Source organism: Emydura macquarii, unplaced genomic scaffold (assembly GCF_026122565.2).
Source record: "Emydura macquarii macquarii isolate MOO-44397 ecotype Brisbane River unplaced genomic scaffold, CSIRO-AGI_Emac_v2 contig_1551, whole genome shotgun sequence".
Lineage (NCBI taxonomy): Eukaryota > Metazoa > Chordata > Testudines > Chelidae > Emydura > Emydura macquarii.
The window spans coordinates 8,175,135-8,201,809 of record NW_027131688.1 but is presented as its reverse complement, the minus strand read 5'-3'; the positions used below and the strand labels follow the sequence as shown (position 1 = coordinate 8,201,809).

Here is a 26,675-nt window from a genome sequence, read left to right as displayed (position 1 = left end):
TTGGTCAGAACGCGGGGGCGGGGTCCCGCCCGGAGGGGGCGGGGTCTCCGAGCACATTAGGTCTGTGGCGCGCGCCAGGCTCTCAGCTGGGCGCGCTCAGCCCTTTGCGCTTGGTGGGGGCGCTGGGTTCTCTCCCCTGGTCAGAGGCAAGGGCAGTTCTGGTTAGTCCCGCACCCGAGGGCGGGTGAGAAGCGCTAACCCCAGCCCCACGAGGGCCTGGCCACGCCTGCCGCCCGCCCCTGGGCGCAGCAGCAGCCGCCTCCTGTTGCAGCCGGGCTCCGTCGCTCCGCCCTGCAGCCGCGTGCGAGGAGCAGCTCCAGCCTTACGGAGGGTGCTGCCCAGCGGCGGCTGACCCTCGTTCTGCTGCAGCTTGTGAAGTTCTCCCCGCTCCCCTCCACGCCAGACTTCACCTTCCTTCCCACAGCTCTCGCCGGGCTGCAGGAGCGGCTCAGCTGCTCTAACCTCCCACTTGCTGCACTGACCTCTCTCCCCCTCTCATCCATAACTTTCCCAGGCTCCCACAATACACAGAGTGCTTTAGGTTCTCCCCATTGCCTCGCCACTTCCTGTTCCTCCCCTCCCCGCCTTTCCTCTCTCACCTCATTGAACAAACTGTCTGGAATGGCTGGCTAGACTTTTCCCCTTCCAGTCTGGCTTCTGCCCCTAGCAATCCGTTGAAACTTTAATGGCCTCTTCCTAGTCACAGCTCAGAGCCAGCCCTCATTTATTTGTGTTGCAATAGCACCTGGAGCACTGCTTATGGACCACAATACCATTGGGGCAGAGGCTGTAGAAACACAACAAAAAGTTAGTCCCTTCCCGGAAGAGTATGCAATCTAAGTATAAAACAAAAGAGGGATACAGGCTGGAGTGTGGGGGACAAAGAAACAAGACAATATTGACCACCATCCTTATCCTGCCAGCTGACTTCAATACTCCTCTTGATCTCTCCTTCTCTCTTGGTTTAAGTGACTGTCCTCACTCCTTCAGATCTTCCTCATCCCCCTCCAACTTTCTGTGGGGTTCCCCACGACTCTCTCTTTGGTTTCCATCTCTTCTCCAGATAATTGAACTTGCAAACACAAATTCAACTATCTCTGTGCAGGCATCCACTCCTCTACTCAGACCTGTCATCTTCTGTCCAAACTAAAATCTCTGACATCTTCTCTGATCTCCAGCCATCAGCTTCAACTCAGCATGCCAAACAGAAAGCCTAATCTTCCCCTGGCAGCCCTCCTCCCTACCTTAGTCACTGTGGACAATACCAATATCCTATCCCTCAGGCCTGTAAACTGGGTGTCATCTTTGGCTTGGTCCTGTCTCCAAGCCCTCACATCCAGGCTGTCTCTAAATCTTGCCAATTCTTTCTGCATAATGTCTCTAAGACACAGTCCCCTTACCTATCAACCCCCACAGCTAAAACACCCATCCAAGCTCCCATCTCCTATCTTGCTTACTGCACCATCCTCTTCTCTGGCCTTGACAAATGCAATCTTGTCTCAAAAATATCTGTTCAAAATGCTACTGAAAAGATAATTTTCCTAGCTAATCACTTTTACCATATTACCTCAGCTCTCCTTTCTCCATTGAATCATACACCTACTTGTCTTCAATTTCACAGCCTATCACTACTTATAATTTCATACGCTATAAAGATATTGACTCCTGCCTCTAATGGGCTGCTGATGCCAGCCTTAATCACCCATTTGTTAAATTTTCCCCTTGTGCTTTCCCTAATGCTGCCTCACCTGGGGGAAGAGCTCCCTGTAAACACCCACAAAGCTACCTCATTGTCCTCCTTCAAATCCCTCTTTACAACTTTTACTATTATACCTATCAAGAAAAATCTTTAATTTAGGCAGATCGTGGGCTGTGATCCCTGCCTATCATGTTTGACCAATATAGACTCAGTATTTTCTTGCCTGCTCTAAGATCTGTGTCCATCTATTTTCTCATCTTTTAAGCTTGCTTGGGCTGTAAAACTGTAGAAAGTTTTTGTTCTTTGTACACACAGCACTAAGCCCTCTAGGGTTCTGGTCCATGACTGGGTCATTTTTATTTTATAATTAACCTGACTTGGGGTTGCAGGGCTCAGGCTACCGGGCTGTAAAACTGCAGTGTAGATGTTCAGGCTGAGGCTGGAGTCTGAGCTCCGGGACTCCATGCATGGGAAGCGTCCCAGAGCCCTAACATCTACACTTCATTTTTGCAGCCTAAGACCCTAGATACAGGTCCAGCTGTGGGTGTTTAGCCACGGTGTAGACATAATCTTAAGCACTACACCTCAAAAGAAACAACTATTCTGCTCTTGCCACCTCACTCGAACAAATTTGCTTTTCTTCACAGCAAGGAACCATTCAACCAAAACATCTACTGGCCTCAATGCTGGAGAGAGGGCTTGCTCACAGTGAAGTGACTAAAACATCTTCAGTATTAGCAAAACAGCAGTTAGATAAACTGATTCCTACAATCTAACTAAAATCCTCTTAAGCTCAAGACAAAACCTACCATGTTACAAAGATCCATACATCTGTTCTGCATAGAACTGAATGTCTATTTCACTCATCTTCTCCAAACTAATGTAACAAATTTCACACAATTGGTATAATATTATAAGATGGCTGTAGATCAATTCAGTTTTATTAAACTTTCATCTAACTGTTTTTTTATACATTTAGAGCAGTCTATAGACTTTCTTTAACAGAGGTATTTAACCATGCATATTGACATCTAGCCCTATTCAGGGTGATTTCATAATAGAAATAAACTGAGTGACATTTTATACCACTGACACTTTAGACAAGGTAATAATGTTCTACAACCCTGTTTTACTATTACATTGATTGAGATGAACATGCATGCTCTTTCATATGTAATGATTAGCCATTAGCTTCTTGTAGCTACCTTTGCCTGTGCATTGTAGTAGTTTGTTTCAGTTCTGTATTTTAAATTAGACACTCTTTTGTGGTTCTAACACAGATAGTACTACAGTTCATTCTGTACTAGTACATAAGGCAAACAAACAGCATGGCTTTGGGAAATTTATAGAACTAATCTAAGTTGTTTGAGAGCTGGACAGGCACAGACTAATCCAGTTGGGGTAGTTAGTGGCAAAAAATGGAGTCTTAATACATACAGATGCATCACTTTTGGGGTGTTTTTAAAATTTACCTAGAAAGTTGAAGTAAAATACAAGCACTATGAAAACCATTTCCCTACACACATCAAAAGTGGAATGAAAAAAATCCACATTGATGGATTGCTTGGGAAAAAAAAAAAAAAAAAAAAAAAAAAAAAAAAAAAAAAATTAAAAAAAAATGAAAAAAAAAAAACCAGAACATTCCTTGGCTTCTGAGTTAAAGCCCTTTGATCATGCTTGAAGGATTACTGAAAATGAGCAGCTGCAGTAGTCAGTTCCCAGTATGTGTGGAGATAGTAGTCAGTAGGCCAAATTCTGGCCTGTGACACCTTACAACCTATAGCAGACCAGTATTTAGCCCTCTGTGTATTCTATCACCTTCTCACCACTCCCAATCCAGTGTAGTTTAGATACCATAATTTTAATAGTTTACGGTGGATAGTCTCAGTTGCTATAGGACAGAAATGAGAGCTGGGAAGGTGGAGAGGAGAGTGCGAGTATATTTTTAAAAAGTGACTGTTGGATTACCCAGTGGAAGAAGAGCTGTTTTTACAAAAACACCTAAACCAAAACAAATTAATATGTTTGACCCTTTCAGTAGTTCTAGATTGAGGCCCTGACAATATTATTCTTTAAGACTAAGTTAACTTTTTTATAAAGTTATACAGCCAAATGGCATTTTAGGTTACCTACAAACATTTAGGAGTATGGCACTTTCAGAGAAGTATATATGAACATTTTTTTAAAGAAAGAATGCTACCTGAAATCAGGCTATAACAAATTGTCTAGTTAATGCATTTTGAGCAATAATCATTTAAGTTTTAGTTCCAATTGAATCCCTTCCACAGATTTCAGAGGTGGAATCTAAACAAAAATAGTACCCTCTTCTACATAAACAGGCAACATGAAATTGTTATACACTATTAAGAGCTCATTCTATTACATTTTCTAACTTGTGTTTTAGATACATTGTATCTGACAAATCAGTTTTACAGAGAATTTTGTATAGATTGTTTATCAAAAGACATGGCTGAATGGAACATGATAATGAATATCAGAGATAAGTAGCACTTTAAATACCCAAAGAACTATAAAGGATGCTTTTGACTAAAGAGGTAGAGAGGAGGTACATATGAAAGACTTAAACAAGTTTTATTCAACTGTTTAGAGGAAGGAAAATGATATAAAATAAGTCAGGAAATGCACCGACTTCCTTCAAATCTGCTAAATTAAACCATTTGGGTAGGTTTATAAATTCACACAGTAATTGTTACAACAACACATCTCACTCCTTAACTTGCAGTGAATGCCACATTTTCAGAACTGTACAGATACACACTTCTGTAGCCAACTTGTAACTAGCATCAATTATTTGTTTATGGTGTTATACATACACTTGTAAAAAGATCATAGCCAAGAAGTACATTTTCTTTTCTTCTATACATTAATCCAATATCTCCTGTGCAGTCAATCATTAACTATGTGGTTTAAACAGGTTTGTAGTCCAGCTTAGACTCCAGCTTCTTAGAATCTGCTACTTTTCTAACAGCTTTCATGAAGTCTTCCTGAACTACGAAGTCATGATCAGCACGAATTGCAAACATACCTGTGAAGAACAATTGGAGAAACAGCTAGATATTTACTGAGTTAGGGCAGGTCTCCATTACCATGTAAGCCAATGTGATTTATGTCACTCAGGGAGGTGGAAAAAGCCACCTCAGAGCAACACAAGTTACAGCAACCTAAGCACTGTCCATACCGGTGCTATGTTGGTGGGAGAGCTTCTCCCACCAACATAGCTTCTGCCTCTCATGGGGGTGGAATAATTATGCTGCTGGAAGAGTGCTCTCCCCTTGGGCATACTGTCTTCAGACCCGCTACAGTGGTGCAGCTGCATCGGTGCATCTGTGCTGATGTAGCGCTTCTAGTGTAGACTAGCCCTTAGTGTTACTAGCAGCAGAAATATAGAACTGAAACATTCCACAGTCTAGCACTTTGTGATTAAAACAACATTGAAAGGATCAAAATTAAAAGTTACATACTCCATATGGAGATTCAGTGAGTAACTTCAATCAGTTTTTTTTTCTTTACTTGCACCTCAGACATCTTCGGAAGCAGAGTAATTATTCTGGAATAAAGCCACTTTTATTCTGACAAGGCACATCTACCAATTTAGCTAGAGGTATAATTATTTCACTACAGCTATGCCCGTCAGCTTCCCTATGTAGACAAGCCCTGAGTGGGACACATAGGAGAGAGAGATCCCAAAGAATCATTTTCTGTACAACTTAAATAACAGTTGATATAAGCCATAAAGAAGAATTTGGAAAAAGCAGATTTTTGTGCAAGTTGGTTACACTTGTTTCATCCAGTTTCAGGGAACTTCATTTTACTACTTCTCTCCACACTTTTAAAGGTATATGAGCATATATTCAGATCCTTTCAAGTGAGCATTTGACAACAATGCCAGTGTTCCAAGAGATACATTTTGCAGTCCTTTGAAACTTACTAAGGAAACACTACAGCATTATATGAACCAAAGTTTCCTGCCACTGATGTAAAAAAATGTAAATGCTAGCTGACTCTCAAAAATGAATGAACGTAAAACAATGGAATGTTCTTGAATTTCATGTTAATCTATTATACTAGGAACAGATGAGAGAAACTAGTCATGAATATTTAATGTTTATAGCAAGACTCAGCACATCAAAATGAAGAACTGAGCAAATGGATATAAGTGAGTGAGGCACCTCTTACCTGCTTCAGTACAGACATTTCTCAAATCTGCTCCATTAAAGCCATCTGAAAGCTTCACAATTGCTTCATAATCTATTAACAAAACAAGAATGCCAATTAACTAGAAGTATGAATCAGTTTGTGTTCCATTGCAGTACAGCATCATCTAACTGAACATTCTACTTTGATTCTCAGTGCAAATGAAAAGTTATTAGCACTACACTAATTGAATTTACCAGCTCTGTTATTCCCCCTCTTAACATAGGTCAGCCAAGATAAAACAAAACAATCATATTTAAAAGTCACTAACTTGCACATACAAACATCAAAATTAAATAAAAAGATGTACGTTAAATCAATGTTATAGTTGAGATTTAGATGCATATAGATAAAAATAATTTCAACATTTATTATTCCCATAACCATCATAACTTGACCCACTTGCACAAGTATAGTATTTACAATGAGCATTTTTAAGAAAAGCTATTAAAAGCACTATCTACTATCATTACATATGCACAAAGTGTGCAGATGGATTACAGTTTCTGGAATATAAATTCATAAATTCACAGTTTTTGGAATATAAATTCACAAGTTCTGTGCATTTCAGATCTCTTTTGACTGCATATTTAATTTTGAGTTGGACTACAAAGTACTATGTGTCTTAATTAGCAAAACCATTTTTTCTGTAATTTTTTAATTTAAATATCTTAAACTACAAATCTGATTTTTACTAAACTTTTAAAAATAGTTTTCCTTTTTATTATGAACACCACAAGACATTAACTGAAAGGTTATTTTTATTTTATGTGAAGAACATGAAAACTTAGGACTAATACTGACACCTGACCCATAGCTATATCATTACTGTAAGCGAGTGGCATTCTAGTGTAACCAATCTACATACATTTGTAAAAATCACAAAAATGGAAACAGCTTACAAACTAATCTTCACAAAGAATTTTAAAAGTTACAGCCAAGACTTGAGAAGTCTGACACCTGCTGGCCAAATACTGATACAAAAAACAGAGGTGTCACACTGGGTCCAGGAACTGGACACTATCTGAGCAGCTCATGCTCCTCTCTGGTTTCTTGGAAAGGGTGTGCTGGGATTTCTTTCAGGGTGCTATCTGGATTTAACTTCACAGCTCTCTTTTATATCAGCTTTAGGTTGTAGGTGTCCTTTCTCTGCCTTCTGGCTGCTGTGAGGGGGTGCGATACTCTTCCTATCTCACATCTCTCAGAAACAGCCACCAAGGGAAAAGCCCTCCGTCAGCGGTAGAGGGGTGTTCCATTCTCAGTCTCTCTTTCTTCTGTTTTCAGGTCCTCTTTTCCAGCCCAACCCCAAGTTCCTGTTAACTTCAGTGTCTCACCTGCTTCTCACAGATTACCTCCAGGCAATCTCAGAGTGAAGCCAACAAGATTCTGGTCAGTCTTCAGTAACATAACTGATTAGAATCTTGTCAGTTTCGCTCTACAGAGCCTCTGCCACCCATGCCCCAGATAAAGTTTGCCTACTCCTTAATGGCAAGTGCATCCTTTTTCAAGCCATAGTTGTAGCACAAACGGACAGCAAAACTTCTGTAATTAAAAAGTATGAGGTTTCCATGTAAAACCCACTTTTCAGTTGCTCATAACTTTCCAAGTTTTCCTTTTGGACAAAAATACCCTCGTTTGTTCTCAAAGCCATATACGGTTCTAACCTTTCATTTTTGTTTCACAAATGGGAATGTCTGCTTATAGCAAGATGTTCCATTACACAATGGAAAGAGACCCACCTGATGTGAATCATAGTTTTTCTGATTAGTAACCTTCCTAAATATGGCTACAATCTCTCAAACCTTCAGATTTTTAAAAAGTCAAGTTCAGCAATAGTTCAGTACAGATCTATTTAAATAATAATGAGAAACATTTTTGGGGAGTGGATGTTAGGGTTACCAGTAACCAATTCACTCTCGCCCCACTTTTACAAACTGATGGCAATCAAACTTGGAGAAATATTTAAACAGCTCTGGGTACTTACCTATTTCACCATGTTTAGTGATAGGACCTGCATGAATCTTCAATATATCTAATCTGGCTTGTTCATTTGGTAAATCAATATCTAAATAGAGAATTTGTTTTTGTTAATTAAAATGGGTAAACAAGAATAATATACAGAATTACACACACGCCCAACAGTGAAGATGTCAACTCACGGATTTTTCTATCCAGTCTCCCAGGACGCAGCAATGCAGGATCCAACGTGTCTGGTCTATTAGTAGCCATGATCATTTTAACTCTGTGCAGCGTATCAAATCCATCCATTTGATTCAATAACTAGAGGAAATGGAGATTTTTTTTTTTAAACTTAACATGTTCATAAATCTAATAACTCTCACTTCGTTTTCACTAGTGATCATTACAGATAAAAGAAGCCATGGAAACAATAAGCTTAAGACAATGCTACCCGCTTCTTAACTGTGATAATCAAAGAATACCACAGCTCTCCATATATTTCATAGATAAAGGATAGCTTTAAAAAAACCCAAAACATTAAGGATGCTATGCTTACACTGGATAAGAAGTCTAAATGAAACAGCCCAAATATGGAAGATTACAACATTCTAGTGACCTTTCACTTTCACACTTTTTTCCTCCAAGTACTAAAAGCTAGTGCTTGGCAGTTATACTTACAATATATTGCACTAAGGAGGATTCACACAAAACTACCTTTGGAGAACAGCCCCTAGAATATTCAGTCACTACTGAAGGCATTTAACTGGATATATCCAGTTCTGCTATGGAAAACTCAAACCTCTATTACTTGTGATTATTTTACACTACATGTAAGGCAGACATATTCACTTAATATGCATTCTTTTTGGGTTGGGCAAACTGATAAAAATACCTCACCTGTGGGATATCATACACCAATCAGACTTAGAATTCTTACACAGAACTGTTACCGATTTTGCTTTTTTTAAAAAAATTCTCTTCACAAGATTGATTGTCCAGTTTCCAATTACTTTAGTTCACAGTTTTATTTAATACCCAAACTGATGGCACAATATGTGTTTTGAACTTTAGATGTTAGACATCTTTTGAACAGAAAGCTTCTACCTGCTGAGAGAGGTTCTGGGCTCTGATTTTCCCTTGAAAGAGTTGATGACCTCCAACATCTAAACAAGGTGGGTTCAGTATTGGTGTAGTCAATTCTTGTGGGGGAAGCACAGAAACCTAAGCTCAGGTCTTAGCAGATAAAGAACCTCTCAAGTCACGTTTGAAGTGAATTACATACAAATACATAGCCTATGCATTTTGGATCTCAAACAGTTTTAACTGCATTATTTTTTAAGCAAAGCATCTCAGTTCACTTTTAACTGAAGATACTAATGCAGCAACAGTTCTAACAATCTGGATAATACATGGATTTGCACATCTATTATTTCGCATTACTATAAAAGATTACATTTTAGATGTTTACCTCCATTAGGGTTCTCTGGATTTCTCTATCAGCTGACGTTCCTTCCGAGAAACGACGGCCACCTATAGCATATATTACATTTGGAAGTTAACTATACTTTTTTTTAAGCTCTAAATAGTTTCTTAGCGAAATAAATTTTAAAGTGACTAAAAATCAAATTAAGAATTAGGTAAAGTTAAATGCATGTTTAAGAGTGCTATGTATCTTGGTCAAAGGTCCAAGCCAAATGTAAACAGATCTCCTTTTAAGAAGCCTCTTCTACCCTGTTCATTCTGCACAGAAAGGCTCCCTGACAATCAACTATGTATTTGTCTTTTTGAGAAAAGACTATTGCTTCAGGGCAGAAGTTAATATTCACAAGAAACTTTAGCCATCATACAGTTCATTAGCCTTACCAATAGCATCTATTTCATCCATGAAAATGATACATGGCTGATGGTCTCTGGCATAGTTGAACATTTCTCTGATCAACCGAGCGCTTTCACCAATGTACTTGTCTACAATAGAACTAGACACAACCTGTTGAAAATGAACGGGTAACATGAGCAAACAGACTGAACACAGATTTACTGTAACTACTTGAAAAGAATTCCATTATTTTACCTTTAAGAAATTGCAGTCTAGTTGGCTAGCAACAGCTCTCGCCAGGAGTGTTTTCCCAGTACCTGGACGGACAGAGACTGAAGCTGTTCAACTTGTAGACCAATTGCTAAAATTACATATTGAAATATAATTCAAGAGTACAAAAGTATAACAAAATACAGCAACAGTTTTCCAAGATGGCAGTTCAGCACTAATTATATTGTAAGGAGAATTGAAATTCAGATGCCTACCTGACAGACTTATGGACACGAGGTCTCATTCTGCCTAAATTATGGACAGAACTCAAAACTGGAAATGAAAGGCATCTACGGATGTCTACTCACCTGGTGGGCCATACAGCAAGCAACCTTTTGGAGGTATAATTCCCACACGCTGGAATAATTCTGGATTTGTAAGTGGTAACTCTATTACCTGGGAAAAGAGGCAGTTAAGTAGTATTTAGTTTTAAACAGATCCTTGACTATATTACTATACGGTTAGATGGTATGATAGGTTTCTGGTACAGTAGAACCTCAGAGTTACAAACACCAGCGTTATGAACTGACCAGTCAACCACACACGTCATTTGGAACCAGAAGTAGGTGATCAGGCAGCAGCAGATACCAAAAAAAAAAAAAAGGCAAATACAGCAGTGCTGTGTTAAATGTAAACTACTAAAAAAATAAAGAGAAACTTTAAAAAAGATTTGACAAGGTAAGGAAACTATTTCTGTGCTTGTTTCATTTAAATTAAGATTGCTAAAAAAGCACTTTTCTTCTGCATAGTAGTTTCAAAGCTGTATTAAGTCAATGTTCAATTGTAAACTTTTGAAAGAACCATAACATTTTGTTCAAAGTTATGAACAACCTCTATTCCCGAGGTGTTCGTAACTCTGATTTTCTACTGTAGCTCCAATTATTTCAGTAGTTACTCCAGTGCAAAGACTAGATTTTGGCCTTTTGTCATTTTCTCTTCCATTCTGCTTTGCACCTTTACTTCATGACACCCCCTCAACTTGGAAGCATCCTTCAACCCATCTATTTTAGTATAGCCTCCTAATGTTCATCTCATTCGCATCTCTGCACCTTCTTGTACCTGAATTGTTGATGCACGTTACGTTCCTCAGAGCCAGATTGAAGGTAATCTGGTATGGGGCCCCTGTTCTTTCAGAAGCTATGTTGAGCACTTTGTACGTTTATGGAGATCAAAAAGTATTTTTAAATAGTGTCCTATAAGCTCTCTTTCCTGCATGAAGTTAATAAGGTGCACAAAACGCTATTCTGGTAGAAATCTTTAATAGTCTGTATCATGACTCCTTAAAATAAAAACACCTGATACAACATGATTATCTATATGCACTTTTGGCAAGGAAAGGCAAACCCTCCCTCACCCTGTCAGAACACTATCAGTATACAAACCTCTTCTGAACATCTTTAAACACCATGTTTTTAACCCACCCACCTGCCACAACATGAAGCGCAACTTTTCCTCAGAGTAGGTACCACTATTCAATATGTATTTCTGTAATTAAACATACAGTACCTCTCTCAGCTCCCTGATTTGTTCCGATAACCCTCCAATCTCAGAATAAGAAACGTTCCCAGGATCTTCATGAGACATATTGTAAACCAATGGATCCACTTCCCTTGGCAAGTATCTGTAGCATTTGAGTATTAACAAAACAGATGTTATTTTCTTCTACAGAGACTGTATACTCATTAGTGATTTAAATAAATCTTAGAGCTGCTTGGGAAATGCTTGTTTCCCCTATGAAAAATTGACAAACATTCTTCATCAAAATTTTCTATAAACATTTTTTCATTTTTGCAATTAAACTTGGAGAGGCAGACAAACTTCTCAAAAATGAAACATTTGGGTTTTTTCAACAAAATACCCCAAAATGTGACAAAAACCAGACATTTCTTATAGAAGTTTGTTTTGATTAAAAAGCCATTTCAAACAAAAAATGTTTAACCAGCTCTAATAAATCTGTAAAACCACCCTGGAAGTATTTGCCCATATAATGTACGTATGTATCTGGAAGAATTTTTAAAGCACTACAAGATTTATTATTCAAACCTAAGAACTGCAACATATTTAGACCAACTCTATCCTTCACATTAAAAAAAAAAAAAACTTGGTGGCAAAAGCTTACCTCATAATAGTTAGTGTGGTCATATCCAGAGCAACTCTTGTCCCAGGCTTCAGCTTACTTTTGTCAAGCTAGTTTCACAAGAGATTTTTCTATTAGAAATTGACTCAAACAGCAAAGTGATGGAATTTATATTTCTGCAGCAATTGTTGTTGTTTGATATGACAGAGAAAGTGTTGAGTCTAAGCAAGGATTCAGATGACGACTTTCCCTTCTTCCTCAGACACAAGTGAAGAGAGCTGAACAAGGAGAATCTAGTGGTTTCCAGTACCTTTGCAATTGGGGCAGGTGGTTTTGCTGACCATGCATTCCTACACTCTGCTTCCTGTTGCTTAGACCGTTCCTGACCCATAATGGTACTTCCCCTCTCACACCATATAAACTTGCAACATAATTACAAATTTTACAAAAGATCAATTAAAGCATTATATCCTGCCTTAATCAGAACCTCACCACTACCCATCCTTAGCAGACCCACTTGAACCAGGTGAATTAGCTCTCATCTGCAGCTTTACATTTCACAGGAAATTATTTCCCTTGGTATTATTTCCATTTTGGGAACAGTGATGGATAAAAATATGTTGATTGGCTGACATCGTGCTTCGGTTCTCGGCATTTTACAAGATTAAAAAGTATTTTATTCAAGAGTTACAGCTTTATTACCACTCTACTACCCAGACAAAAGCTAGTCCATCAATATCACCCTTCCATGATCAAAAATATATATTGTCACAGGCCCTGAGAAAATGCATTGTTCATCCTGCTGCACCGTTTAAAAGGAGCAGGCCTGTACTGTATAGAACTGCCCTGGGAATGAAGGTTAAAAACTACAGTTACTTTAGTGTTTGGATCACTGCATTCAAAAAATCAAGGCAGGCCATGCCCAGATCTAGCTGCATTAGTTTTCATATTTCTTGACACATAATCAAGAACACTTATGTCCGCCTACGCAGAAGATAGTAAATGTGTGTTAGAGTTTTGAAATCTTCCAGAACTGAGGAGCAAAAGTGCATCTATGCAGCAAAATTTACAGTGTTGTGGGACTGTGTTTATAGCACTGTTGACAATATTGTGACATTTATAACACAACCCTGAATTTGGCCAAGTAGACGGGCCCTTACAGAAATTCCACAAGGAGAATAGGCAGAGTCTGATCTATTGCTTGCCTTTACTCTCTGTAATTAGGTGTTTTCCAACAAATGTTCCAATACCTCTTCATTCTCCCAAATATCATTAGAAGCCTAGCACTTATATGCATCACATGACAAACACAATGTGAGCATGTAGTGGAGATAAAAAAAATTCTAAAGAAACATTTGAATGTCAAATTCTAGGCAGTCTTTAAAAAATTCTGTAAATTGTAAAGCAGGGTAAAAAGAATGTATATCATCTAAATGGAGACTTCAATTTACTTTACGATTTACAGATTTGTTAATGCTTTTATTAAACCATAGCCTACCAGAGTGTTCAGCTTAAACTTTGTATACGATAAACTGAAGAATCCAGAGAATATATCGATATTGCACAACACTTGCAACTTTAATCAGTATGAAATACTTTTTTTTTTTTTTTTTTTTTAAAGAAGGTATAGTTAATATCTATAATGAGGCTTAGTTTATTTCCTTTCTAGTGGAGATCAAGTGACACTATTAAGTCACACTGTTTCCTTTATAGAAAAAGAGTCTTCCTTCTGGTTTAGATTTTTCTAAATAGGAGAGAATATGCTATGATTATATATGTCATGTCAGAAGTCTCAATAATGGCTGCCTCCCTCCAAGAATATTAAACACACTAAATTAGGCAGCATGTTTTATATATTCAGAAGTTATTGACCGATGATTAAAAAAAAGTCAGAAGTGTAACATTGCTTATACCTTCTTGGAAACCTGACTTTTCACCCTGTACCAATTTTGTCATCCTCTATTTAGAAGATGCATATGAAACTGGAAATGTATTTCTCTTCCCTTCCTTTTTTCTACATAAAGAAAGTATATACTGACATTACCAGCGGCTAGGGATTAATTTGTGCTCCCTCTGCTGGTTCTCCACTTACAGAACACTTTAAATAAATAGGTCCTACGTAAAAAGTGGCTTAAAAGACATCTTAAAAAGTAGATTTAAAAAACAAACAAACCCAAACATCTAATGGGTATTCCTTGCTAAACATTATAAATGAGTCACATTTTCAGTCCATAACATTTAGTGGCCCGTTAACAGCTAAACAGTCCTTAACAGCACCATGTGATTGTTTTCTTTCCCATGCCAGATGCCTGAAATGTCACATTTTTGGTTATGGCAACAGCACCATCTCTTATTCATTTTCATTTTGCCAGAAGCAGATGTGGAAGAAGAAGAAAGGTGGAGGAGTGACCCTGGATAGAGACAAGCATTTCCTGCAATAATCCTCTAGAGTATCAGCCTCTCACACTATTATATAAAAATCCCAAGAGTAACAAAGTTTATTCCTGCTGGCAAGGCTGGAAAAGGGATTAGTGTGTCTGAAATGTACTCTGATCTCATGGTTAATTAACTACCTTATACAATTTAGGCAGACAGACACCAGATCCTCAGACTGAAAGCACTGAGGTTCTGCAAAGTCATTTAGAGAGAAAGCTAGTCATGCTCCTGTAGCAGAGTTGTAGCTGATTTTTGATTGTCACAAAAAGTAGTCAGTGGGGTGGATTTTGAGGATATCAAGGGGAAAACCAGTTTCATGAAGTTAAGCCTAACGCATTGGACAATGAATTCAGTTTTCAACTAGGATGAGGAAGGGAAAGCCACAAAAGAAGCCAAAAGGAGGTTGTGCAGACCCCGTTAGCAATTGAGGTGAAACCTTTCCAAACAGTCCAAGTGTCTAAGACCTTATCTGGAATACTGTAGACAATTCTGGTCATCCATATTCAAGAACGATTCATTCAAACTGGAACAGGTGCAGAGAGGTCCTAGTAGGATAATAAGGGGAATGGAGAGTCTATTTTACGAGAGGAGACTAAGGGTATGTCTACACTGCCGGCAGCATTGTTGGCAGTGCAGGATCAATTCCGCAGGATCAATTCAGCAGCAGTGGAGACCAGCTCAATTGATCCCAGAAGTTGACACCATATATCCACCCCTGCAAGAAAAGTAACTCTGCGTTGACCGGAGGGCATTTCCCATCGGCACAGCACAGAGGGGATGCTGCGGTAAGTAGAAGTTAGTAAGTTGACGAGAGATACGCAAACTACATAGAGTAGCTTGCGTCTCTCCTGTCAACTGCCGCTGAAATCCACTGGCAGCGTAGACCAGGCCTAAAATAGCTTGGGTAGTTTAGCCTCGCAAAACAAAGGCTGAGAAGGAAGAGGATTGCGCTTTCTAAACACATCATCAAGTGGGTAAACACCAGAGCTATTTAAGCTTAATGACAAAGTTGGCAAAAGAACTAATGGGGATAAACTGGCCATGAGTAGATTTAGGCTGGAAATTAGAAAGTTTCTAAACATTAAAGGAGTGAAGTTCTGGTCTTCCAATAGGAATACTTAGGGCAAGAAACTTAATGGGTTTTAAAATGGATTTTGATAAGTTTACTAAAGGGATTACTGTGACATGGTTGCTTGTGAGAGCCAGGACTAGACTTGATAACCCAGGAGGTCCCTTCTAGTCCTGTTTTTATGTTCTTAAGTTTGGGAGAAAAACAGAGACTTAACTGTATAAGAAGGATCAAACTGAAAAACTAAAACCCATATACGAGAACACCAAACTATACCAAAACTATAACATCTTGGACTGTTTGCACTTTGATTTATTATTCCCAAGAATCCATTTCAGCATTCCTGGCATTTCATGACCTAGCACTAGGGTGCAGGAAACAACACATCTGTATGCTGTTAGCCAAGCATAGCTTAAAGAGCAAAGTATGAACTTGCTAACTTTAAAAGCAAAATGACTATAATACTTAATATTAGAGCAAGCTAATATTGGATAAAAATATCCAAGCCAAGCAAAGTTACCTGACGACGACAGCCAACCACGTATCTTGGCCCATTTGTAGCTTTCACAATGACTAGAGGGAGCAAAAATGACAGAGAAAACAAGATCACATTCTTTTTAATCCTCCTAATTGCTAGTGCAAAATAAGTAGCAGCTATTCAGTATTTTCATAGTGATGTCTAAGTTAATAATGCACCGTATTTCATTCCTTAAAAGTCATAATTCAATTGGCTTATTTTAAAAAACAGAGGTTTCAAAAAAGTAAAACATATCACCTAGGATACTTACATTTCTCTTCTGTTAACTGTTTAAGAACCTCACCAACAATCTATGAAAAAAAATGGAAAAAAGTATTACGTATGCATACATAAAGTTATATTAGTACAAGAATATTTAAAAAAAACAAACAGTCACAGCTCCTGCCAGTCACCACCTAGTCTCTTTTCCAGCTCCACGGGAGAAGCCTATTATTCTATTTCCTTTTCATTGCTCCATACACCAGGAACAATTATTGAAAATACATCTACTCTACGTACTTCCCACTTGTAAAGCCCACACCATGGGACACATTTGCTTTAAACTGTATCATATCCAGTTTACATCATTCAATTTTAAATCCATCTGTGGTAATAACTAGTTAAGCACAGCTCACCTACCGCACAGCGCCATACACAATTGGGTCATTACACGTAATGCATACCTGTCCCACACTTTGCAAAGCCTTGAGGTCGTTTTCAGATTTTTCATATTGCTTGGTAAGCTCTTTCAGTTGCTCCCTTACTGAAAAACAAAAGAAGAAAAGGATTTGCTGAGCCTTCAGTCTACTAGAAACCAATTGGCAGAGATGATTTAACTGCACTTCAGATTTCCCAGATAAAGTGGATAGAGGAGAATCCGCACTCGGCTGTGCTGGCTAAAAGCAGTAACCGTATCCCAGAGCAGTGGTACCCAGCCCTGAACTGCAGCTTGCAGACCAGGGAATCTAGGCTAAGCCCAGCACAAGGTCCAGGATATGAATGCAAGAAAAGGAAAAGAAACCACCTCACATTCCCTGGCCCTGGGTGAATAGCGCCAGCTCGGCTGGGCCTAGTCCCAGTCGGGGATTGGGGGGGTGGGGGAGGGGAAGGAGGGGAGCTGGGACTGGGCACGTCCCTCCCCCCCCCCCATGTGAGGATCCCCTCCCCCCACTGGATCAGGGCCGCGGCCCCCCGGCCCCGCCTCCCCGCAGACAGCCCCTCCCCCTCCCCCCAGCGGGCCCAGGGCTCCCCTCAGCGGGCCCAGGGCTCCCCTCCCTTTACCCACCCCCCCCCGCCCAGGCCGCTCGGCCCCCGCGCGGCTGCTCCACGGTCCCGGCCCGGCGGCGGCCCCCCGCTCCCGGCCCCGCCGCTCACACTCCTTGAGGCGCCCGTCGATCTCCTTGTGCTCCAGCAGCTTCTTGCGGTAATCCTGCAGCGCCTTGTCTCTCGGGTCCGCCATGATGAGCAGGCGCCGCTCATAGGGAATGCCGGGAAGGGCCATGGCCGCCGGGGGCAGGGCCGCGCGCCGCCACCTCCCCCCGCCCCGCCCCGCCCCGCGCGCGCGCACTCCCCCACCGGCGGAGCGCGCCCCCTGCCGCCGCGGAGGGGAACGGCACCGCCGGCCCCGGCCCGCCGCCCACGCGCGCGCGCGCGCGCCCCCCCCCCCCCCCCCCCCCCGGGTCCTAGCGCCGCCAGGAAAGGGGAGGCGCTGTGCAGGGGCCGCCCCCAGGCTGGGGGTGCGGTTTCCAAAACGTGCGTTGCCTTGAAACGCTGTGGAGATGATTCGAAGCCGCCGTCACCCAGATCTGTGGCTTTTTAAGAGCGTCACAGAGCAGCGGGACACGCCCCAGCCGCCCCCATCGGTGCAACCGGCTTAACTTTATGCAGGAGGCATGCACCAGCTGAAAGTGAAGCAGAAGGCCCCAGTGCGGCGAAGATTTATGCACACGCCTAACTCTAGGAGGAAAGCTCTGCAAGGATCCCTTCTTCAGGGCTTAGCCCTCCCTGGTTCCTATAGAAGGCTGTGTCCTCCCTCCCTTCTGCGACAGATACACCAATATCTTGCAACAGCCTGGACAAGCCTTACGGAACTGAATTTAATACCTTCGGGGTCCACTGTATTAAAAATGCCATCGTGTATGTGTTATTGTGAGATTGTATGTAACGTCTCTAGGGCAGTGTTTCTCAACCCTGGGGGTACACAAAGGTCTTCCAGGGGCTACATCAACTCATCTAGCTATTCGCCTCGTTTTACAGCAGGCCACATAAAAAACACTAGTGAAGTCTGTACAAACTAAAATTTCATAAACAATGACTTGTTTATACTGCTGTATATGTTATACACTGAAATGTAAGTACAGTATTTATATTCCAGTCAATTTATTTTATAATTATATGATGAAAATGAAAAATGAAGCAATTTTTCAGTAACAGTGTGCTGTGACACTTTTGTCTTTTTATGTCTGATGTGGTAAGCGAATCGTTTTTAAGTGAGGTGCAATTTGGGATACAAAAGAGAAATCAGACACCTGAAAGGGGTACAATAGTCCTGAAAGGTTGAGAAGCACTGCTCTAGAAAGGGGGGGAAAGCCTATGTAATTCCTCTGGTTATCTGCCCTTTGAAGCCATCCCCTGGTGAGATTTGCAAATGCTATTTCAGACAGGATTCTCCTGGGACCAACAGACAGTGAACGGAGTTTGGGAGAAATACCCTGGTTTTAAACTGGTTTGGGTTTTTTGTTTTTTTTCCCCTGATCCAGCAAATGGACAGGACCTCTGATCCGCAGAGGGCCCCAATCTTTATGGAAGGGTTAGACGGACTGACACCCACCAGGAGGAGAATCTCTGCTTAGCTGGGGCTGGTGCTTAGCTGGTGTATTTTAATATATTTTAATATATTTTCTCTGTAGTGCTTTTACATTAAGAATAAAATAGGTTTCCCTATGTAGCCCAAGGTCCAGTGTGTTTCAGCAGCAACAGTAATGGGAATGACAAACTGTGGACTACAAACTGTGGCATGTTGGGAGAACTTCCTGGTTCCTGGTGATAGGTACCAGAGATGCACCAACCAGGAGCACTGATGAGTGAGTGATGCTGGGAACAGGTGAGCAAGCAGTGAGGAGGCTGCTGGACTGTCATCCTGTTCTCTGTTTCATTACAGAATAAAACCTTGTTCCTGGTGGTTTGTCTGAGTGGGTCTGGTCTGAAGTGAATTCCCACTGAGACACAACACAGAGGAGCTTCAGGCCCAGTTTCCCAAATCTGTATAAAAAGCCCCAAGGCAGATTTACTCGGGCTTGAACAATCTCATACTGGTCCAGAGAACAGGAGGGAGGCTACACTTAGAAAGAGGCAGCTCTCTGAAAAGCAAGCAAGCCGGCCTGCTTAGGCAGAATGTCTTTTGCTAGGAATAACACAGTGAAGACAGAGAACTGTTTTATCTGGAAATACACGGTCAGGAGGGAGAGAGACATGGCCTCCCAAGAGAGGTGATGGCTGAAAGCTGGAAGCCGGAGCGTGGGTGCCCTAACCAGACCAGTAATGGTAAATATAGTTACAGATGTCCTACACTGTGACAATCAAACTCTGTGGGTCCCCTAGGATCTACAGAAGACAAGGGGCCATCTGGGCGGAGGCTCCCTTCCCTGACCACAGTCCTTTCCCTTCTTCCTGGTACTGAGGGCCACGATTCCCACCACCACTGCTGCTTCAGAACCGATTTAAATGGCAGAGGCAGTGCTGTGGACAAGGTAATACAGTCGCAGGTAACTTCCACTGCCTTCGGTGATAGGACCATCCAGTTGTCATGTCATCCCACTGTGTTGATCCCAACCCAATGGAGCACCTTCCATGGGAGGTGGACTAGGTGGACGATGCAAAAGAGGAGGCTGATTTCCAGCCCTTTTCCTCGTGGGATGGTGAGATCCATGCACAGAGGTCTGCTTTGTGTGCTGATCTTGTGGGCACAACCTGGACCACAGAAACCAATTTATGCAAATCAGATAACTTTCCAGAGTAGGGCCAGGGTCAAACCTCCACCTGGAATTCCCAGAGACACAGGAAGACAATGAGCAGACTTCAAATGCAAGAAACGTGAGCAGCAAAATGATGAGCTCTGTGGATGAAGCACAGGACTGTGTGTCAGACGACCTGAGTTCTATGGCTACAGATTGCTTGTCTAACCCTGGGCAAATTACACCGGCAAAAATTATCGTGCAAAGGTGCCTAACTTTAGTCACCTAATTCCATATTTAGACATTTAGGCCCAGATCCTTAAAGGGATATGGGCACCTCTGGCACCTGAATACCTCTGAGAATCTGGGCCTTATGCCCCGATATTCCAATGCAGTCCATGTGGACAGATAGTGAAGCCACTGGGGTTCTGTATGGACACAGCAATCCATCCCCATGCTGTCAGTTGCAGGAATGGCCTAATAGAAGTGGCCTGATTTTCAGATGTGCTGGATGATGTCCATGGGAGCTGTGAGGGACTGACAATTTCAAAAATCAGAACTTTTTTATCCGGGTGTCTAAACATGGAGCTAGGTGCCTAACTTTAGGCACCCAGGGTTGAAAATGCTTCCATGACTTAACTTCCCTTCCCGAAAAGCCAGGGCTATTTTTATTTCCCTTTCCTACTGGGCAGTTGTGAGGTGCTGCGTCCTCAGATGGTGGGTGTGGGTGTAACAATTACATGAATAATTAAATGGCTTAGAAGTTGCAATTTGCATAGGGAAGTCAATTGCAGGTAAACCAACAAAGAAGTTTATTTAACTACTGTGCAGTCAGGAAGCACCAGAGTTGCACTAAGGTTGCAACAACTGACTGACCTTGCAGAATGACTCATTTTGTACATTATTGCACCACACCTTTTGCTCTCAAGAGAATGCTTGTGTCAGGGTTCTACCTGCTGGTGACGTGCCCAGGGAGAAATGTAAGTCTTAGTAGTTTGTAGAGAAATGGTAAAAATTCTTGACTCCAATTGGACCAAACCACACAAGGACATGTAACCATTTTTAAACTAGTTTCAAATAGTGAGGTGCCCTTACTTGGTTTGTATCCATCCTCAGCATGTTTACAAACCACTGGTCCGAGCCTGTAAATTCTTTATATGTAAGTTCAGTAGGATGTGGGTAAAATTACTCAGACACGTAAGTATTGGCAGGATCAGGGTTTAGGTTAAGCCATAATCTAACCTTGCCGGGTGGAAGTTGTACTGAGCGTGTTTTGAGTTGTATGGCTGTTTTCAACAGCATGGCTGTAGTCTCGTAACGCATACAGGCCCAGTCCTCAGCGGCGCTGAGTGTCACCAGCGCAAGTCAGTCCCACCAGGTTTGTGCGGTACAGGTGTGCAGCAGCATGGTTTTGTGCGGGACTAGGCTCTTGTACCGCTCAGTGCATGGGCGCCACGGTACATTGGCCCCGTTTGCACGTGGCTGGTCGTTCCCCGCAGGGTATCACCCTGGTCTAGCACAGTTTGGTGCGGGGGCGTAGCGAAGCCCGACACCTGGTGGGAACACTGGCACAGGCTGATGCCAGAGGTGCTCTCCGTGGCATAATCGGGTGCGCTACTGAACGGCTACGGGCTGGTGCACGGGTGCAGGTCCCTTCCCTGTGTCCTTGCAGGGAAGGCATGGAAAGCGAACAACAGTTTGGTGCCTTGACTCGTGTGATGCCCGGCGCAGGCCGGGGTCGGTCAGTGCCCTGGCGTGGCTCGGTGTGCCCGCGGCCCGGCGCAGGGCAGATCCCCGTGCGGCCTGGCTCGGGCCGTGGGGCGGCTGGCTGGAGCAGGGCCATGGGCGGGGCGGGGCCGGGCGGTCACCGGGCGGGCGGGGACACAGCGCTGCTGCCCGCGGGCGGCTCCTCCAATAGCGCCCGGCCAGCTCAGGCCGGGTCCCCGGGGTGCGGGCGGCGCCGCACGTCCGCAGCCGCCTCCTTCCTCCTCCTCCTCCTCCCCGGCCGCGCCCAGCGCGGGGCGGAGCCGAGCCGAGCCGCCGGCTGGATTCCACCCGCGCGCCGGGCCGCCCCGCACTGAGCCGCGCGACATGAGCCGCTGCTGGGCGCTGCTGGGCCTGCTCGGGGCGGCGGGGCTGCTCCGGTTCCCGCTCCCCGCCGCGGCTGCTGCCGAGCGGCCGGGCTCCGCGGAGCAGAGATGCTTCTGCCAGGTGAGCGCTGCCCTGCGCCCCCGCCCTCTGTCCGTCCGTCCGTCCGTCCGCGCCTCCCCGCGCTGTCTGTCGGTCTGTCTGTCCTCTCCCCCTTGGCCATCGGCGCCTCCCCGCAGGCCCGTCCCAGGGGCTGTCTGTGTTCTCCCCCCAGCCCACCCCCATGATGGCTGCATGTCTCCCTGTCCAGTGCCCCTCCACCTGTCTCTCCCCCCCTCCTCTGCCTGCCTGCTCCCTTGATCCCTCCGGCCCTGCCTTGGCACTCACTGATCATCTCCTCCTTAGCCTGGGTTATGAAGGGTGGGTCCCCCCAGCCCCGGGTGAGGCTGGGGCTGGCCAGACAGGGCTGGGGTTTAAAGGTCTCTCTTAACCATTCCACCAGTGGACCAAGGGTCCTGGAGGATTCTCCATCACTGACCATTTTTCAGTCCAGGTGGGATGCTTTTCTAAAAGAGCTGCTCTAGGAATTATTTTGGGGGCATTCTCCGGCCTGCGGTATAGAGGAGGTCAAAGCAGGTGATCAGAATGGGCCCTTCTGGCCTGGGAATATATGAAACCATAGGCAGAGCATAGACGGCAGCAGAACATGCTGCCCCACACAGCCCTGGGGCCAGTATATCTCCTCCCTGAGCTTGGGGGACCCATCTTCCCGGAGCGAGGGACAGTATTGCAGGCTTATTTATAGTCCTTAGGCTCTTTGGCTGCTGAAAAAGGTGCCAATGTGTGTCAGATTTGGTGCTGGTTTCTGGGAAATGGGCACTTGCCCACTGGGGACTGATCTGGGACCATCAAACTCATTTCAGAACAGCCATCAGCCTTTTAATCATTACTGGACCAGGCTCTGCTCTGGACAGGTACAGAGGTCAGTTAATTTAGGGATCATTGCAGGATGGGGAGTCTAGTTGGATCTGTAGCCATCAGCAATTCCCTGAGTCTAAAGGGACTTAACGCTCAGTGGCTCTGTAGTGTGACAGATACATTTGGCTTCTGGTGTTGACAGGGCATTCAAAGATTGTGGGTTTGAGTCCCACCAGCATCAGTCTTCTTTTTCAAGAAGATTGTTGTTAAATTGGAGGGGGTTCAAAGAAGAGCCACGAGAATGACTAAAGGATTAGAAAACATGCCTCATAGTAATAGACTCACAGAGCTCAATCTATTTAGTTTAACAAAGAGAAGGTTAAGGGGTGACTTGATCTGTAAGTATCTACATGGGGAACAAATATTTAATAGTGGGCTCTTCAATCTAGCAGAGAAAGGTATAACATGATCCAACAGCTGGAAGTTGAAGCTAGATAAATTCAGACTGGAAATAAGGTGTAAATTTTTAGCGGTGAGTAATTAACCGTTGGAACAATTTACCAAGGGCCGTGGTGGATTCTCCGATCACTGACAGTTTTTAAATCTCAATTGGATGAAATGTAGTCAGTTTAAGAGGAAGAAAATGATAAATAATTCTGTGTTTTAAACCCTGCTGCCCAGCCCGCCTTACGATGTTCGTGATTTTATAATCATGGTTTTTTCTTTTACATTTATTTCTCTCCCATGTTGCTGTGTGAAAGACTCATAACAAAATTAGGGAAAACTGACTATAGTGAAAGGGAAAACTGAGTGGGTATAGAAAATACTTTCCAGGGCACAAAGAAACAAACTGAAAAATAGAGACATATAGTTACTCCTCTAATCTTCTAGCTGTATTCATTTCTCTGTTTATTTGTAACAGCGGTAAGTAACCATTTTTCAGCTAAAGTGTGATTTTTTTTTTTAAGTGACTGTGTCCCTTTAATCTGTCTGTCTAAGGTAGTTCAAGCATGTGCATCTTTATACTAACTAAGGGTCAGATCTCACTGTCTGTCCTATTTCTTGCTATTCCCAGGAGTTTCTGATATTCAGGAGAGCAAGAGAGAGAGAGATTTCGACAGGTATTGGGATTGATCCTGTGTACAGCCTGTCTTGTAGAAGAGAGATTAAAATCCCATGTCAAGACTGTAAATATATATTAAAGTTTTTGTTGCTATGTTAACTCTTCCACATTGCATATGCTGGGTCATATCCTCAGCCATTGTAAAGCAACATAGATCCATTGACTTTGGTGTGGCTATTCTGATTTACACCAGCTAAGGATCTGACCTGCTGTGTTTAAGCTATACATTTAACAGTCTAAATAGCGATCAAAATACTATGTATGTGCAACGTAAGGACCAGATCGTGCAAGTAGATTTATACAAATGGATCTCACGCAGAATCCCTCTGAGTGTTCAGTATTGGCTCACTTGCAGGATTCGGGGCATAAAAAAGTTAAAATTACAATGAAGTACTTAATGCTTTCATTTTCTGACCCATATTTAAACCTTGTAACCTCCATGTGACAATAATAGGTCTTGCATTAACTTTCTCTCTTCTTTTCCATCTGTAAAAAGGGAAGTGGGAACTATGGAGTTGCATAACTGGCTTGGGTTAACAATCATTTTCACTGCCCCTTCCGTTTGTGGATCTCAAAGCTCATAGACTTGATATTCAGATGTGAGACATAAACTGCTGATAAAGAATAAAAAAATGTTTTTCAGTTCTTTAAAGATGGTTTGCCTATATATAACCATAGAGATGAGTAGCAATTGGAAGAAAGAGGAATTAATTAACACAAGTACAAATCTAATGAAAAGCAAGTTCCACCTTATAAAGCGGAATGGAACAGAAAGTACAGAGAAGTGGAATAGTGCTTTGCATATTGCACATTGAAGTCCTCACTCTTTTTTCTTTTCCTTTGGGTGGGAACATCTGGGACTGTAACTTGTGCATCTGAGCTCTCTAAAAGCAGATTTTTTTTCTGCTGTCTTTTCTTTTAGAATATTTTTTTAATGACATTTTTCATAATCAGGGTATCCCGAACTTTACCACCTTCACAAAGCGGGGGGTTGATTGTGTGCTGGTAGTGTGCTGTGTAAGAAAAAGGAATAATCTGTATGTGCTCATTAGCTCATACATGGCATTGGATGACATTGGGGGTGTTGATCAAGACTTAAGATAAAACCAGTGCTAACAACATTTCAGATGCTGGATCAAATAGGTCCAGATGCTGGATCAAATAGGTCCTGATCCTGCAGTGACTCCAGATGGGCTGGTTTCAGTGAGGCTTCCCATGGGTGAGATTGGGCCTAACTTTTTTGACAGCTATGTTAGTTCTTCCTTTACATTAAGGCCATCACTATCCAATTCTGAAACTTTATTATTAGAAACAGCCATGTGTAACTAAAAACACTTAACAATTTCACATAATGTTGCTGTTTTACCATCTGTCTCATTAGCACTAAATGTCATTTCAACAATCCTGTTCCAATAACTTTACAAAGATATTCTTGCTTATGATGCATTAGATGCTTTAATCAATCATTAATCAATTCTCCATGTGGACTCCCAGCCACTTACTGCACTTATGTTATTTACCGACCAGTGTAATTGCTTTGTGGAAACACTGCAGTTGTTTGGTGATGGGCAACCTGGATTTTGGTCATAAATCATGTAGTTAGGCAAATGAAAGTAACCAAAAACACATGATGGATTTTTTGGTTATCAGTTTGGTACCTTGCCATAATTGAAATTGTGAGAAATTGGGCATCAAAAATATCTGTCTCTTCAGCTGTAATTCTAGTCACATGTTCTCTGGCTGTGAAAGCCTTTGCCTCTTGAACAGATTTTTAACTCATGTTTCTTTTCCTATTACCGTAGCGCCTAGGGGCCCTCATCATGAATGTGCTAGTGCTGTACAGAGACAGAACAAAAAGAAGGTCCCTACTCCCAAAGAGCTTACAATCTAAGTATAAGCTGAGAGACAACAGATGGATACAGACAGACAGGGGAATACAAGGAAACAGTGAGACAATATTGGCCAACATGATCAGGCTATCAGGTTTTTGGTAGGCAGCATGGAAAAGGATGGGCCTTGTTTTTGTTCTTTGTTTTTTTTGGAAGGATTTGAAGGAGGATAATGAGATGGCTTTGTGGCTGTCTTTGGGGAGTCCCTCCCAAAGAGTAGGGGCAGCAAAATGCTTATTTGGAAATGTAAGGAGTGAATGATGGAGGCTGACATCATGACCCCACTGACGGTGGGAACAGATGTTTCGGTAGTGAGTAAGATATGATGGGTAGGGTAGGGATAGGCTGTGAAGGACCTTGCAAGTGAAGACGTGCAGCTTATGTTTGATGAGACAGGGAAGAGGGAGCGTGTGGAGGGATGCAAAGAAGGGGTAGCATGGTCAAAGCAACGGGCTAGGAGAATGGTCTCGTTACGTTTGTGTTTTCAAGCCCCGTCCTTGCCACTGAGGCAGGAATTCACACCTACCAACACTCAAAAATGTCCCCATGGCACCATCTGGGGAGCAAAACTGGGATGCGTCTTCTAAGTCGGCTGCAGCTGTAGCTCCCCGCTGCAGACACACACACTGAAGCTGCAGCAGGTGAC

General features: G+C 42.5%; 2 protein-coding genes across 3 annotated transcripts in view; one reads left to right on the top strand and one right to left on the bottom strand.

Moving 5' to 3' along the window:
* Window positions 1-2,605: 2,605 nt before the first annotated feature.
* Window positions 2,606-17,580, bottom strand: PSMC6 (proteasome 26S subunit, ATPase 6). The gene is made up of 14 exons (XM_067554775.1): window positions 17,433-17,580; window positions 16,742-16,821; window positions 16,330-16,369; window positions 16,062-16,114; window positions 12,079-12,146; window positions 11,466-11,580; window positions 10,268-10,355; window positions 9,945-10,006; window positions 9,737-9,860; window positions 9,342-9,403; window positions 8,074-8,194; window positions 7,899-7,979; window positions 5,897-5,968; window positions 2,606-4,745 (listed from the first exon to the last, which is right to left on the bottom strand). The coding sequence occupies exons 1-14, from the start codon at window positions 17,557-17,559 to the stop codon at window positions 4,627-4,629; spliced, it is 1,212 nt and encodes a 403-aa protein (XP_067410876.1). The 5' UTR covers window positions 17,560-17,580; the 3' UTR covers window positions 2,606-4,626.
* A 4,412-nt stretch (window positions 17,581-21,992) lies between these two features.
* The window catches only part of ERO1A (endoplasmic reticulum oxidoreductase 1 alpha), a 30,139-nt gene continuing 25,456 nt past the window's right edge, over window positions 21,993-26,675 (top strand). For both annotated transcript variants that reach the window (XM_067555131.1, XM_067555130.1), the window contains exon 1: window positions 21,993-22,222. In XM_067555131.1, the coding sequence (XP_067411232.1) occupies window positions 22,103-22,222 (120 nt within the window). In that variant the 5' untranslated portion in view covers window positions 21,993-22,102. The remainder of the gene's footprint in view (window positions 22,223-26,675) is intronic.

Bases quoted from the DNA above. Each gene is read 5' to 3' on its own strand.
- PSMC6 (XM_067554775.1), bottom strand. From the start codon at position 17,559: ATGGCCCTTCCCGGCATTCCCTATGAGCGGCGCCTGCTCATCATGGCG. The intron at 8,195-9,341 runs GTAAACATCTAA...CATTTCCTCTAG, and splicing joins TCCAGAGAACCCTAATGGAG to TTATTGAATCAAATGGATGG. The intron at 4,746-5,896 runs GTAAGAGGTGCC...TGTTCTTCACAG, and splicing joins AAATGTCTGTACTGAAGCAG to GTATGTTTGCAATTCGTGCT.